Below are 21946 nucleotides of genomic sequence, written 5' to 3' on the forward strand. Positions count from 1 at the left end.
ATATCAAGGTAAATTCTTAACTACTGAGTCACAGATTCATGCATATTATTTTTTCCAACATTTTATTTTGAATATTTTCAAACAAAAAAGGAAAGAATTTTATAGTGGCACCTGTAGATTTTACACATCATCTGGACTCAACCATTAACATTTTACTATACTTTTAAATCATGTATATATCCATGAAACAGTCCTTCCAATTTTTTATACATTTCTAAGTAAGCTACAAACATTGGTACTCCTCTATCTAAATATTTCACCACATGTACATTAAATGTTGATAATCATCACTACGTTATTCTGCAAAGAAACTCCACGGTTTACATACCAACCAGCACTGCCTGCCTATTTACAACACTTTTGTAAACACAGGCTTTAATAAAAGTTTTTGATCTTTACTACTGTAATGGATCAGAGATAGACTATCCTTGCACTTTAATTTTTAGCTATTTTATTTTGAGTAAGGTTGTGAGTCTTATGTTTATAAGTCAGCTGTATTTCTTTTCCTATGAACTTTTTGTATTTTCATATCCTTCAATTTATATTGAATTGCCCATCTTTCTGTTATTAATATATAAATATTAAAGAAAGTGAACTTTTGCCCATCATATGTGTTGTAAGTAGTTTTCCTAGTTTGTTTGAAGTTCCATTTTGCTTACAGTATATTTGTCTTCTCAGAAGCTTTTATTTAAAAGCTTTATCCCATGAATGCTTCTAGTGCTTTCAGTTTCTTTTTTTTTCGCATTTAAATCTTTGACCTATTGACCAATATTTTAAATCACCGAACTCTAAGTTTAAAATTAAAAATGACTATATGATTCAGATCATCAGATTGCAAACTCCTCCTGATCCATGGCTCTGTCAAAACAGCAACCACAGCACAGGGCAGCATGGGGAGCAAAGGGTCTTTCTTGTAGCAGTACTGACCCACCTTAACCTCTTAGACAGAGAAGAAAATAAAAGAGGCAGTAATATTGGACATCAGTTTCATAGCTTTATTTTGTCAGCTTTTTGAACATAGATTGAGATAAGGCAGTAAGTGTGAAACTGGTTTTGACAATCTCTTAGACTCATGTCACAGCTAACTAGTCACTATACCATATAAATGACACACATCTACCATTTGTCCTTTTGCTCATGATATTCTGTTTACACAGCTTTCTCCATATCTTGAAATCCTAACTGTTCTTTCAAGGCCCAGTTCAAATGCTGTCTCCTCTTGTGATGTTCTCATTGATTCCCCTCTTCTGTGCTTCACAGAATTTTATTTTTCTTGCTCTTATGAGCTTAGTTTTTACTCTGTACCACAGATAAATCTTCACCTGAATTTTAAGAAATCTTATTCATATTTGTAGTCCCCCAAAACATCTCATATAGCCCCTAAAAGTATCTCACAGTGTAATTTGAATGATATTAAACAATATTTTGAATAGTAGATGTTCAATAATTATTTATTGAATGATCTTAAACAACCCTGTTAGCCATAGGAGAGGACCTGTCTCCTGAAGCAGGACCATACCTAACATCAGGTTCCTGTCCCTTCTATGGAGCCAAGGCACTGCTTGTAGAAAAGAGGGTGCAGAGGTGAAATATACAGGTGAAATGAAGTAGGGCTTGGGTAAGGCCAAAGATGGCAGTGCTGCATAAAGCATACTAAAATATCCAGAAATGAGGCTGACCCTGTGGTCTACTCCACAGACTGATTTGCACTTGCCTAAAATTAAGCCTCTCTCTCCCTTATTTTTAAAAACAGTAACATTGAGATCTTCTTCACATACCATATAATTCACCCATTTCAAGTAAATAATTTAATGGTTTTTAGGGTTCACACAGTTCTGCAACCATTACCATAATCAATTTTAGAACATTTTCACCATCCCTCCAAAGAAATCTTGTATCCATAGCAGTCACTCCCCATTTCCCTTCAACACTTGTCCCATCATTCCATACCCACCCCCGGCCACGCAATCACTCATGTACTTTATATCTCTATAGATTTGCCATACTATTCTTATAAATGCAATCATACAATATGTGACTTGTTATGTCTGAGTTCTTTCACTTAGCATAATGTTTTCAAGGTTCATCCATGTTGAAGCATGTATCAGTACTTCATTTCTTTTTATTGCTAAAAACATTCAATTGTGCAGGTATATCACATTTATCCAATAAGTAGTTGATATATATTTAGGTTGTTTCTATTTTTTTACTATTACGAACAATGATGCTATGAACATTAATGCATGTGCACAAGCTTTTGAGTGAACATGTTTTCATTTTTCCTGAATATATACCTAAGAATGAAACTGCTAGATCATATGGTAACTCTGTTAATCTTATGAGAGTTGCCAGACTCTTATACAAAGTGGCTGTACTATTTTACATTTCCATCAGCAACATATGAAGGTTCCAAATTCTCCATATTTTCAGAAACATTTATTTTCTGTCTTTTTGATTACAGCCATCCCAGAGGGTGTGATATGGTATCTCATTATGGTCTGCATCTTCATTTCCCTAGTGACTAATGATGTTCAGCAATTTTTCATGTATTTACTGGTCATGTGAATATCTTTGGAAAAATGTCAATTCAGATTCTTGGCCCATATCAAATTAGGTTATCTTTTTGCTGTCAAGTTGTGAGAGTTCTTTATATACTCTAGATACAAGTTTCTTACCAGATATATGATTTGCAAATATTTTCTATCATATTGTGGGTATTTTTTCACTTTCTTGAAAGGGTTCTTTGAAGCCTAACAGTTGTTAAACAGAAGTTTATCTTAAGTTGACAAATTCCAATTTATTTTTACTTTATTTGCTTATACTTTTGGTGTCATAGCTAACAGGGCCTTGTCTAACCCAAGGTGAGGAAAGTTTAATCCTATATTTTTCTCTAAATGTTTGTTATAAACTCAAAATTTCCCCCATAAAATTCATATGTTGAGGCCCTAACCCCCAATGTGACTGTATTTAGAAGTGAGGCTTTTAAGGAGGTGAAGTGAAGTTGCTCAGTCATGTCCAACTCTTTGCGACCCCATGGGCTATAGCCTCCCAGGTTCCTCCACCCATGGGATTTTCCAGGCAAGAATACTGGAGTGGGTTGCCATTTCCTTCTCCAGGAGATCTTCCCAACCCAGGGATTGAACCCGGTCTCCGACATTGTAGGCAGACACCTTACCATCCGAGCCACCAGGGAAGTCTAAGGTTTAAGGAGGTAATTCATGTTAAATGAGGTCATAAGGGTGGGGCCCTTATACAATAGGGATTGGTATACTTATGAAAGGAGACATCAGGAGTGCACACACACAGAGAAAAGTCCATATGAAGACATAGCAGTGAAGGTGGCTGTCTGCAAGCCAAGGTGAGAGGATTCACCAGAAACCAGCACTGCTGACACCTTGATCTTGGACTTCTAGCCTCCAGAATTTTGAGAAAATAAATTCCTGTTCTTTATGCCACACATTCTGCAGTATTCTGTTATAGAAGCCCTACTGGATTAAAACCTTTTATAGTTTTCCTTCCTACATTTAAGTCATTTTGTGTTAGTTTTTGTCTGTGGTAGAGAAGAAGTCCAACTTCATTCTTTTGCATATGGATATTCGGTTTTCCCAGCATCATTCTTTCCCCATTGAACTATCTTGACATCCTTGTCAAAAATCAACTGACCATGTGTTGCTTCTGGACTCAGTTCTATTCCGTTATTCTATGTGTCTATCCTTATGCCAGTATCACAATATTTGGAAGTACGTTTTGAAATCAGAAAGTGTGAGTCCTCTAACTTTTTCTTCTTTTTCAAAATTGTTTTGACCATTCTGGGTCCTTTGGATTTAAGAAACAGCTTGTCATTTTTTACAAAGAAGACAGCTGGATGTGCGCAAGAATTGCATTGAATCTATAGATCAGTTTGGGGAATGTTTCTATCTTAACAGTAAGTGTTCTAATCCATGAACATAGGATGTCTTTCTAATTTACCATCTCCCATGCTCTTCATTTGTTCCTGTGGAGTTGAGTTATGATTTGGTTATCTTTTTCTTAATTCAATATAGCTTTGCTCCCACCCACCTCCTTGGTTCTGATATTATCAAATATATTTACATTTTTATATGCTATAAGCAAAACAATACAAGTTATTGTATAGAACAAGTTTTATACAATTGATTTTTAGGTCAGTTCAGTTCAGTTGCTCAGTCATGTCTGACTCTTCGTGACCCCATGGACTGCAGCACACCAGGCTTCCCTGTCCATCACCAACTTCTGGAGCTTGCTCAAACTCATTTAGGTCAGTTAAGAAAAAAGAAATATGTAATTATACCATATTTTATAATTATTTTTACCAGTGGTCTGTTTTTTTTTTTGTGTGTGTGTGTGTGTGTAGATTCCAGCTACTGCTTTTGGTCACCGGATTTTAGTATAAAGAACGTCTTTTAGTATTTCTTGTAAAGTAGGTCTGGGCTTCTCAGGCAGTGCTAGTGGTAAAGAATCCGCCTGCCAATGCAGGAGACATAAGAGTGTGTTCAATCCCTGGGTCGGAAAGATCTCCTGGAGGAGGACATGGCAACCCACTCCAGTATTCTTGCTTAGAGAATCCCATGGACAGAGAAGCCTGGCAGGCTACAGCTCTTAAGTTTGCAAAGAGTCGGACATGACTGAAGCGACTAAGCACCTAACATGGGTCTATTAGCAACAAATTCTCTATTTATCTGGGAATGTCTTTATCTCAGTTTGTCTTTTTGAAAGATAGTTATAAGATTCTTGGTTATACTTCCTTTCTTCAGCCTTTTAAACATATCATTCCACTGTCTTCTGCCTCTACTTTTTTTCTGAAAAGAAGTCAGCTGATAATCTTATTTGGGTTCCCTTTATGGTGGCTCAGATGGTAAAGAATCTGCTTGCAATGTAGGATACCTGGGTTCGATCCCTGGGTTGGGAGGATCCCCTGGAGAAGGGAATACTCCAGTACTCTTGGCCTGGAGAATTCCATGGACAGAGGAGCCTGGCAGGCTACAGTCCATGGGGTTGGTTGCAAAGAGTCAGACACAACTGAGTGACTTTCACATACATAGCAAGTCATTTTTCTCATATTGCTCTCAAGATGTTTGTTTTTAGCTTTTAACTTTTTTACTATGATGTTTCTGGATATGAATCTCGGTTTATCCTACCTGGAAATCTTTGAGCTCCTTGGATATGTAGATTAATGTTTTGCACTAAATTTGGGATGTTTTCATCCATTATTTCTTTTATTTCAATAAAGACCGATTTTATTTTTTTGGTTATGCTGGGTCTTCATTGCTATGTGTGGGCTTTCTCTAGTTGCAGAAAGCAGGGGCTACTCCATAGTTGTGGTGCGTGGACTTCTCATTGTGGTGGCTTCTCTTGTTGCAGAGCATGGGCTCTAGGCACATGGGCTCAGTACTTGCGGCTCTCAGGCTCTAGAACATGGGCTCTGTAGTTGCAGCACATGGGCCTAGTTGCCCCACTGCATGTAGAAACTTCACTGATCGAACCTGTGTACCCTGCATTGGCAAGCAGATTCTTAACCAGGGAAGTCCCATTATTTCTTTAAACGTGTTTTCTGCTCCTTACTCTTCTCCTTCTCTTATTACATGAGTTGGTAGCGGTTGGTGTCCTACATTTCTCTGGGGTTTTATTCATTTTGCTTTATTGTTTTTTTCTGCTCTTCTAATAGCATAATCTCTGTTGATCTATCTTCAAGTATGCTGATTTTTCCCTCTGCCGGCTCAAATTGATTGAGTCTCTCTACTGAGGTCCATATAGTCAAAGCTATGATTTTTCCAGTAGTCATGTATGGATGTGAGAGTTGGACTATAAAGAAAGCTGAGTGCCGAAGAATTGATGCTTTTGAACTGTGGTGTTGGAGAAGACTCTTGAGAGTCCCTTGGACTGCAAGGAGATCCAACCAGTCCATCCTAAAGGAAATCAGTCCTGAATATTCATTGGAAGGACTGATGCTGAAGCTGAAGCTCCAATACTTTGGCCACCTGACACGAAGAACTGACTCATTGGAAAAGACCCTGATGTTGGGAAAGACTGAAGGTGGGAGGAAAAGGGGATGACAGAGGATGAGATGGTTGGATGGCATCACTGACTTGATGGACATGAATTTAAGCAAGCTCCGGGAGTTGGTGATGGACAGGGAAGCCTGGCGTGCTGCAGTCCATGGGGTTTCAAAGAGTCAGACATGACTGAACAATTGAACTGAACTGAACTGAGTGAATCTTTTAGGCTTGCCAGGTGGCTCAGTGGCAAAAATCCACCTGCCAAGCAGGAGATGTGGGTTCGATCCCTGGGTCAGGAAGACCCCTGGAGTAGGAAACAGCAACCCACTCCAGTATTCCTGCCTGGGAAATTCCATGGACAGAGGAATCTGGCGGACTACACTCAATGGGGTCAAAGAGTTGGACGTGACTTAGTGACTAAATAACAACAAAATGAGTCTTTCATTTCAGTTACTATATTTTTCAAATTTCCATTTGGTTCATTTTTATCTCTTTATTGAAATTCTCTATTTGATGAAATGCAATAATCACATATTCCTTTATTTCTTTAAGCATGGTGTTCTTTCGCTTTCTGGACACTTCTATAGTAACTGCTTTAAAGTCTTTTTTCCCTAAATTTAACATATGCTTCCTCTCAAAGGCAGCTTCTACCACCTGCTTTTTCTTCTGTTGGCTCAGGCTTTCCTGGTTCTTTGCATGTCTCATAAATTTTTGCTGAAAACCAGATATTATAGATAATACATAGATATTGATACTTTCCCTTATGGGAATTGTTTACCTGTTTATTTGTTTAGTGACATGGATTATTTCAGTGAAATTTATTTACCCCATAGTATGCAGCCCCTGAAGTTGTTCCTCAGAGGGTGCTGCCCTGGATATGTACACTGTCATCCCAGGAAGATAGTGGTTTTAGCTTTAGCCAACTTGTCTCTTTCTGTGATCCATTACACTTGATCTTAGCCATAAGGCTGAGAAGGAATCTGTGATCTGTCTCTGTTGGTATCAGATGTCAACCTCCACTAACTGTCAATTAATTGTTCTATTATATTGTACAAGGCCCTGAGACATAAATTGATGACTGTTTCATTCAATTAAATTCAGGTCCCATTTCATGTAGTCTCTGATGCCAATCTTTGACAGTTGTTCTAATCCTAGGAGGGCTCTTTTTAGCTCTCTCTTTCCTTGGTTCCCTATTAAAATGGCTAGCTAGTCTACAGGTTAGCTTGTTGCTCGTATTATTGAGTTATCAGACTCTTAATTTTTTAGAACCAAAATCTTCATTGTTTCTGAGAGTGCCCTTAGCCTTGAACTTCTTCACATTCTGTTCCAAAAATCAGTTCTCTTGGGAGGAGCTATGGAGTTTTCTGTTCTTATGGCCTGCCCTACCATCCATGCTACTAGAAAGTGGGTCAGGCCTAATATTCTTGGTCTGCTCTGCCCGTGGTTAAGCATCCACTCCATTAGTGGGACTAGAGGGTAAGAAGGGAGTTCTAAACCTCTAAGTCATTCTTGACTGCATTAGAAATTCTGCAACACAGAGCTTGGGAGAGAAAGAAGTGCTGGTAATCTACCTCTTTCAGGGAGATATCACAGCCTTAGACTGAGAGCTGGGGTGGGGAGCGGGGAGGGAGCCTTGTGTTCCTGGCTGCATTCACTTCAAATAGTGCTTCTGTCATGGTGAGCTTGGGGCAGGGGAAGGAATAGATTGTGGCCCAAATGCTATACTTTCTTACTGGTAAGATTTAGATATCTTTAAATAAATGTTTCTCCACTTGCTGTGTACCCTTAGGACAATCTCCAGTGACTTTAAATGTTTGGTTTTCTAAAATTAATTTTCACCATTTATGGTTATTTTGCTGGGGAGCGGGTTTGTGGAGCTCCTCTGCTACTATCCTCTAAGTTGTGATCAGCTTCCATCTAAGCCTCTCCTTTAACAAAAGTTGAGATTTTTAAGAATTCAAAAATGTTCAGAGAATTGCTATATTTTACATAAAGATCTTTCATATTTTATTTCTCAATTATCTCTCGCAACTCTTTTTTTATCCTCAAGACAACTGCCTTACATAAATTCTACATCATTTCTTGCCTAAAGTATTTTTACTAAACTTCTAACTAGTACTCTATCTTTTTAAAAATAATATTTATTTATTTATTTTTGGCTGTGATGGGTCTTTGCTGCTGTGCAGGCTTTTCTCTTCTTGCAGAGAATGGGGGCTTCTCTCTAGTTGCAGTGCAGACTTCTCATTGTAGTGGCTTCTCTTGTTGCAGAGCATGGGCTCCAGGGCACGAGGGCTGCAGCAGTTGTGGCTCCTAGGATCTAGTGCACAGGCTCAATAGTTGTGGCACATAGGCTTAGCTGCTCTGCAGCATGTGGGATCTTCCTGGACCAGGCAGCAAACCTGTGTCTCCTGCATTGGTAGGTGGATTCTTTACCACTGAGCCACAGGGGAAGCCCCGTCTTAATTTTCTCCTCCATCCAATCTATCTTCCTGCTATTTGAAACTTTCTTTATTATTTATCTTGAGTGGCTTTCTATTGACTATAGACTAAATTCCAAACTACTTAGCATGGTATGTTCATGTGTGCTCAATCGCTAAGTCGTGTCTGACTTTTGCGACCCCAAGGGCTGTAGCTCACCAGGCTCCTCTTTCCATGGAATTTTCAAGCAAGAATATGGAGTGGGTTGCCATCTCTTTCTCTAGGGGATCTTCCCGATCCAGGGGTTGAACTCACATCTCCTGGGTCTCCTGCATTGGCAGGTAGATTCTTTACCACTGAGCCACTTGGGAAACCGAAGCATGGTACACAGGCCCTTAATCAGTTAGCCCCAAGTTTTTAGCTCCATCGCTTGCCATTTTTCCGGATCTATCTTACACTCTAACCAAGGAAGATATCTAGCCTTACCTTGGTGGCCAGTACATTTCAAACTTCTATGCTATAGTCATTGCTATTCCCTTCCCTTTTTTGGCTTGTGAATTTCTACTTATTTCAACTTATTCCTCAAAGATTTGCTTGATCAAATATCTACCTTATTCCAAGTACCTATAAAAATCAGCTCATGGTGTTGAAAATCAAACATTAACTCAGGAATCAACAAACTTTTGCTGAGTGAATGGTCTCTTATAAACCTCTTTAGTATATTTCTGCTTCCCTTTGGGGTTCAAAATGAAAAACCACAAGGGATATTTAGACACTGCTTTGTAGAAAAACACTCCAGAGTTGGTATTAGAAGAATATTAGAAATGGAATTATAGTTACCATTCTACTTAAATAAATTAAACAAAATCTAAGTGAAAAGTGAAAGTGTTAGTCACTCAGTTGTGCCCAGCTCTTTGCAACACCATGGACTGTACCCCACCAGGCTCCTCTGTCCATGGGATTCTCCAGGCAAGAATACTGGAGTGGGTAGCTATTCCCTTCTCCAGGGGATCTTCCTGACCCAGGCATTGAAACCGGGTCGCCTGCATTGCTGGCAGATTCTTTACTGTCTGAGCCACTCAAGCCAACCTAAAAGATACATTTATTCAGGGAGGAATTTCCCCTCCAAAAGAAAGGAGTATGTGAGTAGACATAATTTTAAGAAAAGGTTATTCAGTCTCTGGGATGTGTGCTGTTTTAGAGGGGAGAAAAAAAGAAGGCTTTATCACCAAGTATTTATTTTTGCAAGAAATGAGAAAAGTATTCTGGGGTAATTCTCACCCTGAATGCCCTTAGTACGAAGGAGCTCTGTAATCAGATAGAAAGATAAAGAAACTGAAATGTCAAAGATGTGGTATTGTGAGAAGTACATGCATTTACTCACAAAGATCTGGTAAAGTTCTACTTAATTTATAAACTGAATGTAATCAGATTCTTAGTCCTCCCTAATTTAAGAGAAATAAAAGGAAATTATGTTGGTTGTTATAATTTCCTTTTCTAATAAAACATCTAAAATGATTAAAAAAGCCATCTGAACAGGATGTGTTACTCAATAATAGAAAACATTGAATTCTGATTCCAAAGTTAATTCTCTTAATATAAATTAGATGCCTATAGACAGATGCCTTGTATATAATACATTCATAAAGAGTAGTACAAAGTAGGTGATGTTAATACTAACAAGCAATAAACCTTAGTCCTTCTTTCCCGTTTTATAGTATCTGAGTATTAATAAAAGACGTAAAAATACCTGTCTAAAGAAAATCCTAGATTTCCTGGTTCTCAATTAAAAATATATATTAATGAGTAGTCCATACTTGTGCTAACTACACTTTAGAGAGTGTCTCTGTATAAAATTTGCAAAATATTATATTTCCAATGTGTATCTTTGAACAGTGTAAACATCTATGTTGTTTTCTGGACAATACCTTTGGAGAAGCCACATGTGCCAGGGCAAGTGCTCCACACTACAGTGATGCCCACATTTCTGCTTTTGTACTGACCTGAGGCAGTCATCTGTGCTAGGAAGAGCAGGTATACAGAGGTAGCATCCAACTGCAAGTGTCCCCACTGATCATCACCCACTACAGTGGCACAGGTTTTGGTGTTGTACTTGGCATGGAGGCTATCCTTGGTACTCTGACTATACTTGAAGGATTCTACTTTATCCACCTGAAGAAAACAGAAACAGTAAAAAGAAGGGTATGCAGGAAAATTAACCCATATGCCATACTTCAACAGTACTCTGGCATATATCACTCTATTTGGCCTTCAGGAAACTGTGAATATTTAAAATGCATTGTTACCCCTTTCCCCCTGCTGTCATTGTTTTTCAACTTAAATAAGTTAATTAGAAAATAATATCCATCTAACTCAGCTATTTCCTATTCATCACCTTTCTTTCACTCTTCAGATGGTTGTTCTGTTTCCTAGATAAAAACTGAGATGCAGAGAGATTGAGTGAGAACAGCTTAGTAAGAGATAATTGAGTTGTAAAAAAGATACATTTGTTTCTGAAACAGAGGTAGACATTTTGAGGGAAAGCAGAACCAAGAAGATATATTTTGAAGGAGTAATAAAAGGAGCTGGGGAGAGACTCATGGAATGACAAAGAAAAGACATGAAAGAAAGCTGGAACCAAAGTCAGAAAAGAAACATTGTGCAAGGGACAAATGAAAGACTTATTTCCTGAAATTTTAATTTGATTATGTGTGCATCTGATATATGATAGTAACTATCATATCTTTAAATAGAGTCCAAGAAATTAGTGACTTTAAACCTATTTAAAGTAAGGTGGAAAATACAAATATCTAAAATACAAAAAAATTAAAAAGTAGCAAAGAATGAAAAATATCATGGGCATGAAACAATCCAGTAGAGAGATCACTGATCAAGTTCAGAAGTCTGGACTTGATTTCTTTTTACTTTAGACTTTTTGTGTGTCTCAAGATGGTCATTTTATTAACCTGGGCCTCAATTTCTCCTTCTAATAAAATGTATTCTTAGGCTCAAGAAAATCAGTTCAGAGTCAATGAGTATAACATATGTAAAGAACTCCTAGGATAAAAATAAAATACTTTCTTTTAGTAAGACACTTTTGAATGGGAAAAATATCATAAGCAAACCCACAAGATAAACCAGACACTGCTAAAAATATTTGCAGTGCATGTGACAAAGGATTAATACCCATCATGTAGAGGAACTCCTCAAACAGGCAAGATAGAGACAGCCTGGAAGAGAAAGAGGCAAAGGACCTAAAAGGCAATTAATAGAAGACAAAATACAAATTTTCAACCCACACATGAAAGGATGTTCAACTTGACTCAGATCAGGAAAATACAAATTAATTCTAGAAGATATAAATTCTTGGCCCCTTATTTCCAATTTTAAAATCTAAAACATTTCCAAAAGGTTTTTCCCCCTAAGTTTTGTACCAAAATTCATTTGGTGGCAATATCTGATTCAAACTAACATGGGGCTATTTGGAGTTTTTATTCATTGCACTTATTGTGAAAAATGCATGTTTTCCTATAGAGAGTCTAATGTTTCTGATTATAGAGTGATATCTGGATTTTCTCAGGGCATAACATAATATATGGTATGTATACTGTACTACCTTTTAAAATCTGAAAAATTCTGAATTATAAAATTTATTTGGTCCCAAGGGTTTCAGAGGAGAACTTAAGGACCTGCATCATTTTTTACTCAATATACATAATTGCATATACAGTAATGATGAAATACATAAAAGAAATCATTTGTAGAGGAGGGGGAAAAGACTGGAAGGTAATACTTCAGTGGTAACTGGATGGTGAGATCATGGGTGACATTTCCCTCCTCAATTATACAGACTTTCTAAAATTAGTATGTACTATTTGTGAAATTGAAAAAAAAAACCATATATATATATATATATATATATATATATATAAATTACCATGTGCTTTTATTGGAGAGGGTGCATTAACAATGCCATACCTGTCTGATCATGCAGTGTAGCAGTCCCCTCATCAGCTTCACTACACTCTGCAGAAATAAATGGAAACAAGCTGTTATAAACATCCCTAGATGCAGGAACACTTACTCAGCAACTGCAGTTGTTACATGACCTTTTGAGAACAAGTAACCTTATCCTGGGTCCCTATTTACATGGCATTTACTTTATAGGTACACAGAAGAGCAGACTGAAGCTAAAAGTGGAACCAAAACCTGCAGTTGGTGACTCCTTCAAGTTAAAAAAAATACAAGCTCCAACAAGTTTGTGTAAAACTAAGTCAACTATCCTATTAGAGGATATTCCACCTGGAAAAAAAAATGGGCAAGTTAGCTCAAAAATCATAACGCTATGAGGATATTTAAAATATATCCTATGTCCTAGAAAAGCCAACATCATCACTTTTATTTTTTTTCTAAACTCGCCAAGACTTATCTTCAAGAGCCCATAGAAATATTATCTGGACATTTTCCTTAAAGAATAAATGAACTTCAGAATAACTGTAAACAAGAATTGTTAGTGCAACTCAACCCTCTTGCCTTGAAAAAAAAGCCCAAACTTAAGTCTCAAGTCATCACTATTTCTCTTACTAGGGCTTGACAATTTCTAGTAGTTAGTGTTCTAATCATAACACTCCAAAATTCTGATTACCAATTATATACTATGTTAGTTGGTATAATATAGTAATAATTGTAGTTATTTATAATATTTTTTTCAGAGGTGTCCTGAAGCCACCTCTGAGACAACATTCCTTGGAGTAACCTGCTTGTATTTCTTCTGGACTGTGGAACAGAAAGCTTAGAGAAATGGAGAAGCTCTTCGATGCTGTATTTTTCCAAAACATACTGCCTATCCATCAGGATAGTAACAATATGCTTGTTATACTACATGACACTAAAAGGGTCCATCAACACTGGCATGGATAGGCAGTATGTTTTGGAAGAATACAGCATCGAAGAGCTTCTCCATTTCTCTAAGCTTTCTGTTCCACAGTCCAGAAGAAATACAAGCAGGTTACTCCAAGGAATGTTGTCTCAGAGGTGGCTTCAGGACACCTCTGAAAACTAACCTAATACTTAGGAGCTGCACTATTCTGCTATTCCTTCAAAATATTCAAATGGGACTACAAGCTGTAGGCATGAAAAAGATAAGAACCTATTAAGTTATATTTCAATTCTTTCTTAAATTTTTTATGGAGGGTAAAATAAAGTGTTTCCTTGGCAGAGTTCCTTTCCTTAAGTAATTTCTGTCTACCAATGGTCCAAGGGAAGAAATAAAGAGAATGATAGAATAGGCAGTGTGTGATCTTGTCACCCTTTAAAGCATGAAGCATTTATTACAAAGTAGTGAAACAATGCAACCTCTACCAGAAAATCTCTATCATTACTTTGATCCTAATGGAAGAGATTATCCTTTATTATACTGTTTTAGACAGTATTAAACACAGCCTGCTTACTCTGTGGGGTGACTTTGATTCTGAATTCTCTTCTACAGGTCACTACATACTCACAGATTTATTATCCTATTCTTTTAACTCTCTTTACTATCCAATCCTGCTACTATCATCAATATTTTCTTTAATTTAAATAAGTCTGGGGAATTATAGATGCAGTGGAGGAGTCCTGATTGCCACCCAATTTTGTCCTCCTGGAATGGCCATTGTCAGCCATTTTTGTCCTCAAGTTCCAAATTCCAAGTCAGGATAAAATTAATAAGAAGCATGGAATGGTTAAGAATGAAGGGAAGTATCGATATTTTATATTCCCCTAAACTGCCCATTTCCTGATTCAGGTGCACTGCTGCTGCTGCTGCTGCTAAGTCACTTCAGTCGTGTCCGACTCTGTGCGACCCCACAGACGGAAGCCCACCAGGCTCCCCCGTCCCTGGGATTCTCCAGGCAAGAACACTGGAGTGGGTTGCCATTTCCTTCTCCAATGTGTGAAAGTGAAAAGTAAAAGTGAAGTTGCTCAGTCGTGTCCGACCCTTAGTGACTCCACGGACTGCAGCCCACCAGGCTCCTCCATCCATGGGATTTTCTAGGCAAGAGTACTGGAGCACTACTTGGCATTGATTATACATGTTTATACGTACACCAGGGCTTCTAACCAGACCAAATGACATCTTCTAAACTTTCTTTTTTGAGGATAGGGATCTATATGCTTGTGAACTGACTGATATAAATACAATCAGATACACATGAGCCTCTATCAGGCTTTGTAAAACATAAAGAAAAAGGAGAGAGGACAGATATATTTTTTAAAAATATGAAACTACAAAAAGAAAAATCGTAAACTACAAATATAGTCTACATAACAATTCTGGCTTATCCTTAAAAATCCAACTCCTCTATGAATCCTTTCTTGCCTTGTTCAAGGGAAATTACACTTTCCAGCCTGTGTGTTCCCACAGAAATTTGTACTAATCTCCTATATACAGTACCTACATTATCTGTCCTGATGTGCTTATACATCTCCCCGCTTCCAATTAGGCTATGAACTTCTTAAGAAAAAAGACAGACAGATTCAGAAATCAACTTTTAAATTAATGGATTAAGCAGACTGTATTTTTAAAAATACATATTTCATCTCTGCAAGTAACTCTCAAATGGCTCACCAAAAAAAAAGCTGTGCAACTGTATGTGCACATGTTTATAGAGGGGATGCAAGTATGACAAAATGTTAAAAACTAGTGAATCTTAGATAAAGAGTACATACAAATATGTTTATTTTACAATTTCTAATATTTTCTGTAAATTTATAAGCTAAAAAATAAAAAAGTTGAGATTTAAATATAAACATTTTGTTCCATTTAATTTTTATATCTATTGCAGACTTGGCACATAACAATTACACAAGGTTTGCTAAATGAAAAACTGAACATGTTGAATGGCATTGACCATAAGTGATTTAGAAGCTCCAAGAAAACAGTCCTGAGAAAGAACTGATCACTGTAAAATTGAGAAGTCTATGAATACAGGACCCACAGAAAAAGTAGAATTGACATCAGGCTTCAGAGGTGAAGAAACAGTTCATAAAACAATTTGGAGATGGAAATATCTATGGCTTCCCTGAAGGAGGGAAGAAAAATTCAAAAGGACTGAATCTGAAGTCATAAGACCCAGGTAGTATTCATGGTATCACCAAATGCCAACTTCATCTCCCTATGTCACTCCCTTCCCCTGTATATTAGGGAAAATGATACTTAATTCATAGAATGTTATGGGAATAAAATACTAGTAATTATGGGAAAGCATGGCTTCCTTGGTGGCTCAGACTGTGAAGAATCTGCCTACAATGCAGGAAAACTGGATTCAATTCCCGGGTTGAAAAGAGCTCCCTCCTGGAGAAGGGAATGGCTACCCACTCCAATATTCATGACTGGAAAATTCCATGGACAGAGGAGCCTGGCAGGCTAAAGCCCATGGGATTGCAAAGAGTCAGACACGACTGAGCGACTAACACACACACACAGTACAATGAAAAGTTTTTACACATATGCCAGACATTTTCAGCAAGGGACTGGTAGAGGGGTAATGAAGATACCAACCTGGCTGGAACTGGGGGTAGAATGCAGGGGACCATTATGATATAATATTGAAAAAGCAGCCTAGGACCAAACCCTAAAGAATCTTGACTATCAATCCAAAACATTTGGATTTTACTTGTAGGGAAATGAGAGCTACAGAAAGATCGCTGAGAATGAAAATAGACAATTTATGTGTTGTTTTCACACAAGTGTTAAGTGATCAGGGTTTAAACTAAGGCTGAGGCAGCAGGGAATAGAAAGGAGGGGATGGAGTCAAGAAAAATGTAAGAATTAACAGACTTTGGTCTTCATGTATCAAAAGGCAAAAGAGACAAGTCAAAAATCACCATAAGGGAAGCACTTTTCAAACACTATAGAACACTGTGCTGTGCTTAGTCGGCTCAGTCATGTCCAACTCTTTGCGATCCCATGGACTGTAGCTCGCCAGGCTCCTCTGTCCATGGGGATTCTCCAGGCAAGAATACTAGAGTGGGTTGCCATGTCCTCCTCCAGGGGATCTTCCCAACCCAGGGATTGAACTCAGGTCTCCCACACTGCTGGTGGATTCTTTACCGTCTGAGCCACCAGGGAAGCCCAAGAATACTGGACTGGGTAGCCTATCCCTTCTCGGGGGGAACTCCCAACCCAGGAATCAAACCAGCACTAGTCTGGGAAATTCTGGAAAGACTGCAAAATACATCCCTGTCTTCGATTCAAAATGCACATCAGTATATTAAAGGCTCGGAGAAATTACAGAGTAAAGAAACCTGCTGTTTAACATAGCTCCAAACTTAGTTGATCTAGTGTTCCATGGAACACACTATGGAAATGTTCGAAGTAAGGTTGTCCAGGTGACTGGTTGAATAAGGACACCAATAAGAAAAAAGGGACATTTGGTGAGTTTCTGTTGTTTAGTAGTCTATTTTATTTGTTTTTAGTAGGGAAGCTGAGGTATCAGACCTGCTGATTTTGAGAAGCCATGATATATTCAGGTACAACTGACCAGAAGACAAATGAAAATCTGGGATTGAAACTGAAGTGAGGTTAAAGTTAAAGATGAAGCTTTGGAAGTCATTCTCATAAAGGCAACAGTTAAAGCCATGAGAAAAAAATGAGAGACTACACAAAGAGAATAAAACTGAGGAAGGAGTTTTTCAGTTGGGGGCCAAAGAGCTAGCTAAGAGTTAGCCAAAGAGCTAACTCTATTTGTGTGCCTATTTATTTTTATGGGTGTGAATTTATATTTGTGTGACTAAGAGAAACAGCATTTGTAAAAACATATATGTACATACTTCTATTCTCAATCTAGGATAGGATAGTCACCTAAGTTCTTGTCCCCTTTTCATCCAGAATTTTCCTTATTTCTTTGACATTATTTCTCAGAGAGAAACCTAGGTAAGAGTTAGAAGGGCAGAGATGATTAACAATCAGTGGTTTGGGAAAATCCACACAGTAATGGAAAGTTGACAGTAGATGGGAATTTATTCTATGAATTTATTGTATTTGATTTCATTTATGCTCATTTTTTAGCCATAGATCAGTGATTATCCTTGGCTGCACTTTATTTTTTTTTCTGGCTGCACTTTAGAATTAGCAAGGCAGTTTTTTCTCTAATAGTGATTCCCCTGGGGCTACACTTACAGAGATTTATCTAAGCTGTTCTAGGGTGAGGTCCAGTAAGGGTATTTCTTAAAAGCTTCTCAAGTCATTGCAATCCACAGCCAGAGCTTAAAACCATTCATGTGTAGTTGGGGAAAATCTAGCTCACGGCCTGCTTTTGTAAATAGAACTTTTTGGAACATAATCATGCTTATTCATTTATGTATTGTCTCTGGTTGCTTTTGAATAGTAGTGGAAGAGCTGAGTAGTTGGGTTGAGACTACACATGACCCACAATGCCAAAAATATTTACTATCTGGCCTTTACAGAGATGGTTTTTTCTGATTCCCAGTCTAAATTAACTGAGTCAGGTTTGAGGAAAAAAATTAATGAGGCTTAATAATACAATCTGTTTTAATTCATAATAAAAGTTTGTAGAAATTTTAGAATTCTCAGAGAAATGTTTCTTTTTAAAAGATGTTTCCTATTACTATTCCAAGGTTATCATTGTGGTGGTATAGAAAATATTTTTGTGCTGTGTGAAAAACTGCTTAACAGAACATTAAAATTTTAGAATGAACAATTTCTTGTTTATTTTTCCCTCTTCCTCTGTTAAATATTTTCTTCCTGGGACACATGAGGAAAAACGTCAGCTCTGTAGAATGACTGGTCAGACAGATTTCTCCCAACAGTATTGAAAAAGAAATCTGTCAAATCATACTGGGTATAAAATCTTAGTTATTGTTCCACTAACATAAAATTCTAGCAAAACATAACAAACAAAATACTGAGATCAAAATAGCAAAACATAGGATGGGGGAGGGCAGTAGCATTACAGATTTTTTTTAATACTCCATATTTTCCAAATTCTCACAATGGTTATGTATGTTTTCTATAAGTCACAGAAATATTGATCTGTACTTCCCGGGTTAGAGAAAAAACTCCAAGAGCTTTTTTCAGTGGACCGAAGTACCTGTCAATTATGACTTGAGGGAATAAGAGGTACTTGCTATTGTAGAGGACAACACAGTGACTCTTTCCTACTGCCGAGGACACAGCATCCTGTCTCTAAATATTAATAGTTCTATAGAGGATTTTTTTTTAACTGAGGGGAAGGCCTTAAAAGTTGGCTTAAAAACATCTGCTGAATCTGACCTTATTTTACCCCAAAGGGTTGGGGTGGATATGGGGGTGAGGACACACAACAGACTCTGAAACAGTAGCTTAAGGTATAAAAATCAACAAAGTCTTTACTTGTGTCTAGTTGGAAAAGTCTGCTAATTTATATCAGTTACCCTCATATGGTGGTGGTGGTTGTGGCGGCTAAGTTGTGTCAGACTCTTGCAACCCCATGAACTGTAGCCTGCCAGGCTCCTCTGTCCATGGGATTCTCTAAGCAAGAATACTGGAGTGGGTTGCCATTTCCTTCTCCATACCCTCATATAAATACCACCTACCTTTTTCAGAAAGGAAGTAAAATAGTAGATACCTGCCTCCAAACATTCCTCTCAACGAGAATAAATATGCTGGAGACTACAAAATACATTTACTTGGAAAGAGGATTACAAATGTTAGCAAAGATCTGAGGATAGGATTTGCCACTGTAACAGAACAGACTGCCCTCTCTCCCTGAATCAGCAAGTTTCAAGTTTCCACTGCAAAAAAAAAAAAAATCAGTACAATACAGGAAAGCTTTATGGAGTGCAATTTCAGCAAGGTGAAGAAGGAGGAAGAAAAGCAAAACACTTCTCCAAGTTCCTGTGGACTATAATTACTTCTGTCTCTGCCACTCCTGCCCCCTAGTTTCAGAGTTTTGTATTATTGAGTACCTGTTCCAGTTCATAGGCTTTTGCCTTATCCTCATCTCGGTCTGCATTCTTCCGATAGGCCAGGCCCAAACCCCACACAGCCAAGATGCTGTACACATTATCCCGGACCCAGGCATCTTTCTGGTCATAGCTGGCTGGAAGTAAGCCAGTCACTGGGTTCTGTAAGGGCAAGAAAAAGGGGACAGGCAGGTAACCATAGGGTGTTAATATGAGGAAACAGAGTGTATCAAATGGGTGTTGAGGGGCTTTGGTTTTTCTTCTATGTCCCTACTCCTGAGTTTTATAATCTCTTCTGACCAACTGCAAGCAAATGCTATCTTGAATAAGGGGAAAGAGCTGGCTGAAGCCTTACCAGTCTGAAATGTGGGAATTCTTAAAAGAAAGGAGATGTTTTAACTTTCCAGTTAGAAAGAATGTACTATCAATGAAAAAGCAGCAGCAATGAAAAGAGTAGAAAAACTATAATGAAGTACAGACGGTACTTCAGATCTTCACAACAGTCTAAAGATGGCTAAAAGTTTCTCTACTATTTTTTTCTTCAGCGGAGGGGAAGAAGAGGGCTCCCAGGCCTGGGGCCCGGTTGGGGTCGGTGTCCATAAACAAGCTTCACATCTTCATACAACTCTGACTCCTGGAATCTAACTGTGATATGGGGAACGCGGGGGCACGGGGAGGGGAGCTTAAAAGCTCTAACTCAGGACTCTGGCTAATGGTGCCTGATTCGGGTTCTGTTCTGGTCCCAACACCTCTTTGCTTCAGGGTCCTTTACGGCCTCCCCAGCTAGGGGGCGGGAGAACCTGAAAAATACATACACACACACACACACACACACGGGTTCATCCAGGGTCTCCATTCAGGTTATCACACTGCACATCCTCGGTGGTCACAGGCGACACCCATTCACTTACCTGACGGCACAGGATGGTTTGCTGCACCAGCCTAGCATAGCCGTCTAGCCGGACTCCGGAGTTACTCCGACTCCTCATCGCGCTGGGTTTCCAGTCCCCTCAGAGGACTGGCCAGAGTGCCACAGGGGCCCACAATCTTCCAAGAAAGGAGGTGCCAACGCAGCTCCGCCTTCAGTGTGGGAAGCCCGGGTGCCAGGCCACTGCGGCCTCCGGGGGGCCGCCACTCCTCCGCGCCCGCGCGTGCCTCCCGCACTGTAGCGCCCAGCCGAAGTGCCTCTGGCGCCGCTCGCCGCCTCCCTTAAGCCGGCCTGGCCTCTGCGGGTGGCTCCTGTATCCTCCGCTCCACTCAGCGAGACTGAAGACCGCAGCGGCCGAGAGCTGCAGGTCACCGGCCCGGCCTCCGCCTCCACCTTCCGCGAGACGCAAGCGGGAGGCGGGGCTGGCGCCGCAGGGTCCCAGCAGCTGCGCGCGGCACCAGGACTCGCCCCGCCCCCCGGCGACCCTGTCCGCCCCGCAGCGGAGAATGTGTCACCGTAGGCAATGTGCTATCAGGAGTTTATTTTCGAAACACCTCAGATGACTATTTCAGTTGTCCACACTTGCTGCGCACACAGGATGTCAGGGAGGCTGTTTTTCTGCCCGCCTAGCTTTCGAAACCCACGGTAACTTCAAACCTGAAAGGAAAGAACGATCGTTTGCGTTCAAGGTCTAAAGAATTGGAATTTCCGGATCTTTATTGTATTTTATCCTTTTGACTCAAAGCTCAAATTAAACTCCTTACTCCGATCCATACCAAAAAAGAAACAACTCCCTAAGGTACTTTATTCCTCAGAAAGAGGCGAATCGGCGCGCTGTGGAAGGAGAGGGCAGTGTGTGCTTTGAGGAAGCGAGTGCCCCAGGCGGGAATTGGCCTGAGAGGAGCTGGAGGAGATTGTATAACGGCTTTGGAAGGCTCCCTCGTGCGAACGTAGGTCACAAGGCTGAGGCAACAAAGACTCAGCTGAAAATAAAGGCAGAAAGGGGAGCTAGAAAAGAAACCTGTAGGTAATGCAGATCCCTGGCCGCAGGGTAATCGGTCCGCACCCGGCTCGGGGTCCCAGCCCCAGGACTTTTGCTCCCTTTGTTTACTGACCAACCTCCACATCTTGATCTCTGACCCAGATCCGGCAAGTCTTTAAAGTCAAGGCTTAAGTACCACCTGCTCTTTGAATCTCGGGCTAAGAGAATTAGACCAATTGACCTTTCAGGTCCAACTCTGAAAATTTGTGATTCTAACCTTCCCTAGCCACCTCACCTAGGCCACAGTGATTTTGCATTTTCGTTTATCTTTTTTTTAAATTTGATTTTTATTTTATATTGGAACATAGTCTTTCCTAGTAAGCTCCCTCCAACCTTCACCCATGCCCAAATTAGAATAAAATCAGGCACCTAGGAGGTGACTAGCAAATATTTGGTAATGAAGATGAAGAAGGAGGGAGGAAATGCTCAGGAACTCAGGTCTGGAACTTTCAGGTTCAAACACCAGTCAGTGATATAGTTAGTCACAGTGATAGAATTCTCAAGCAAATAATTTCCATTGCATTCACAGGCTAATCAACCCCCCCCCCCACCCCGTGACTGGAAAATAACAGCTACTTCATGGTCCAGGTACACATGGGA

The 21946-nt window shown here is 39.3% G+C and overlaps 1 protein-coding gene across 5 annotated transcripts in view; it reads right to left on the reverse strand.

The window, feature by feature from the left end:
* The window catches only part of PHKA1 (phosphorylase kinase regulatory subunit alpha 1), a 167226-nt gene extending 146514 nt beyond the window's left edge, over nt 1-20712 (reverse strand). For 4 of the 5 annotated variants that reach the window (XM_055393888.2, XM_055393887.2, XM_055393886.2 and 1 more), the window contains exons 1-4: nt 20288-20711; nt 19380-19538; nt 12411-12458; nt 10436-10604 (exon numbers count right to left, since the gene is read on the reverse strand). In XM_055393888.2, coding sequence (XP_055249863.1) covers nt 10436-10604; nt 12411-12458; nt 19380-19538; nt 20288-20365 — 454 coding nt within the window. In that variant the 5' untranslated portion in view covers nt 20366-20711. Of the gene's footprint in view, nt 1-10435; nt 10605-12410; nt 12459-19379; nt 19539-20287 lie in introns of all 5 variants that reach the window. The other variant, XM_055393889.1, reaches the window with a different exon arrangement.
* Nucleotides 20713-21946: the final 1234 nt, after the last annotated feature.

This window comes from Moschus berezovskii, chromosome X, assembly GCF_049115385.1.
Source record: "Moschus berezovskii isolate FMDL1 chromosome X, NW_MosBer_1.0, whole genome shotgun sequence".
Taxonomy (NCBI): domain Eukaryota; kingdom Metazoa; phylum Chordata; class Mammalia; order Artiodactyla; family Moschidae; genus Moschus; species Moschus berezovskii.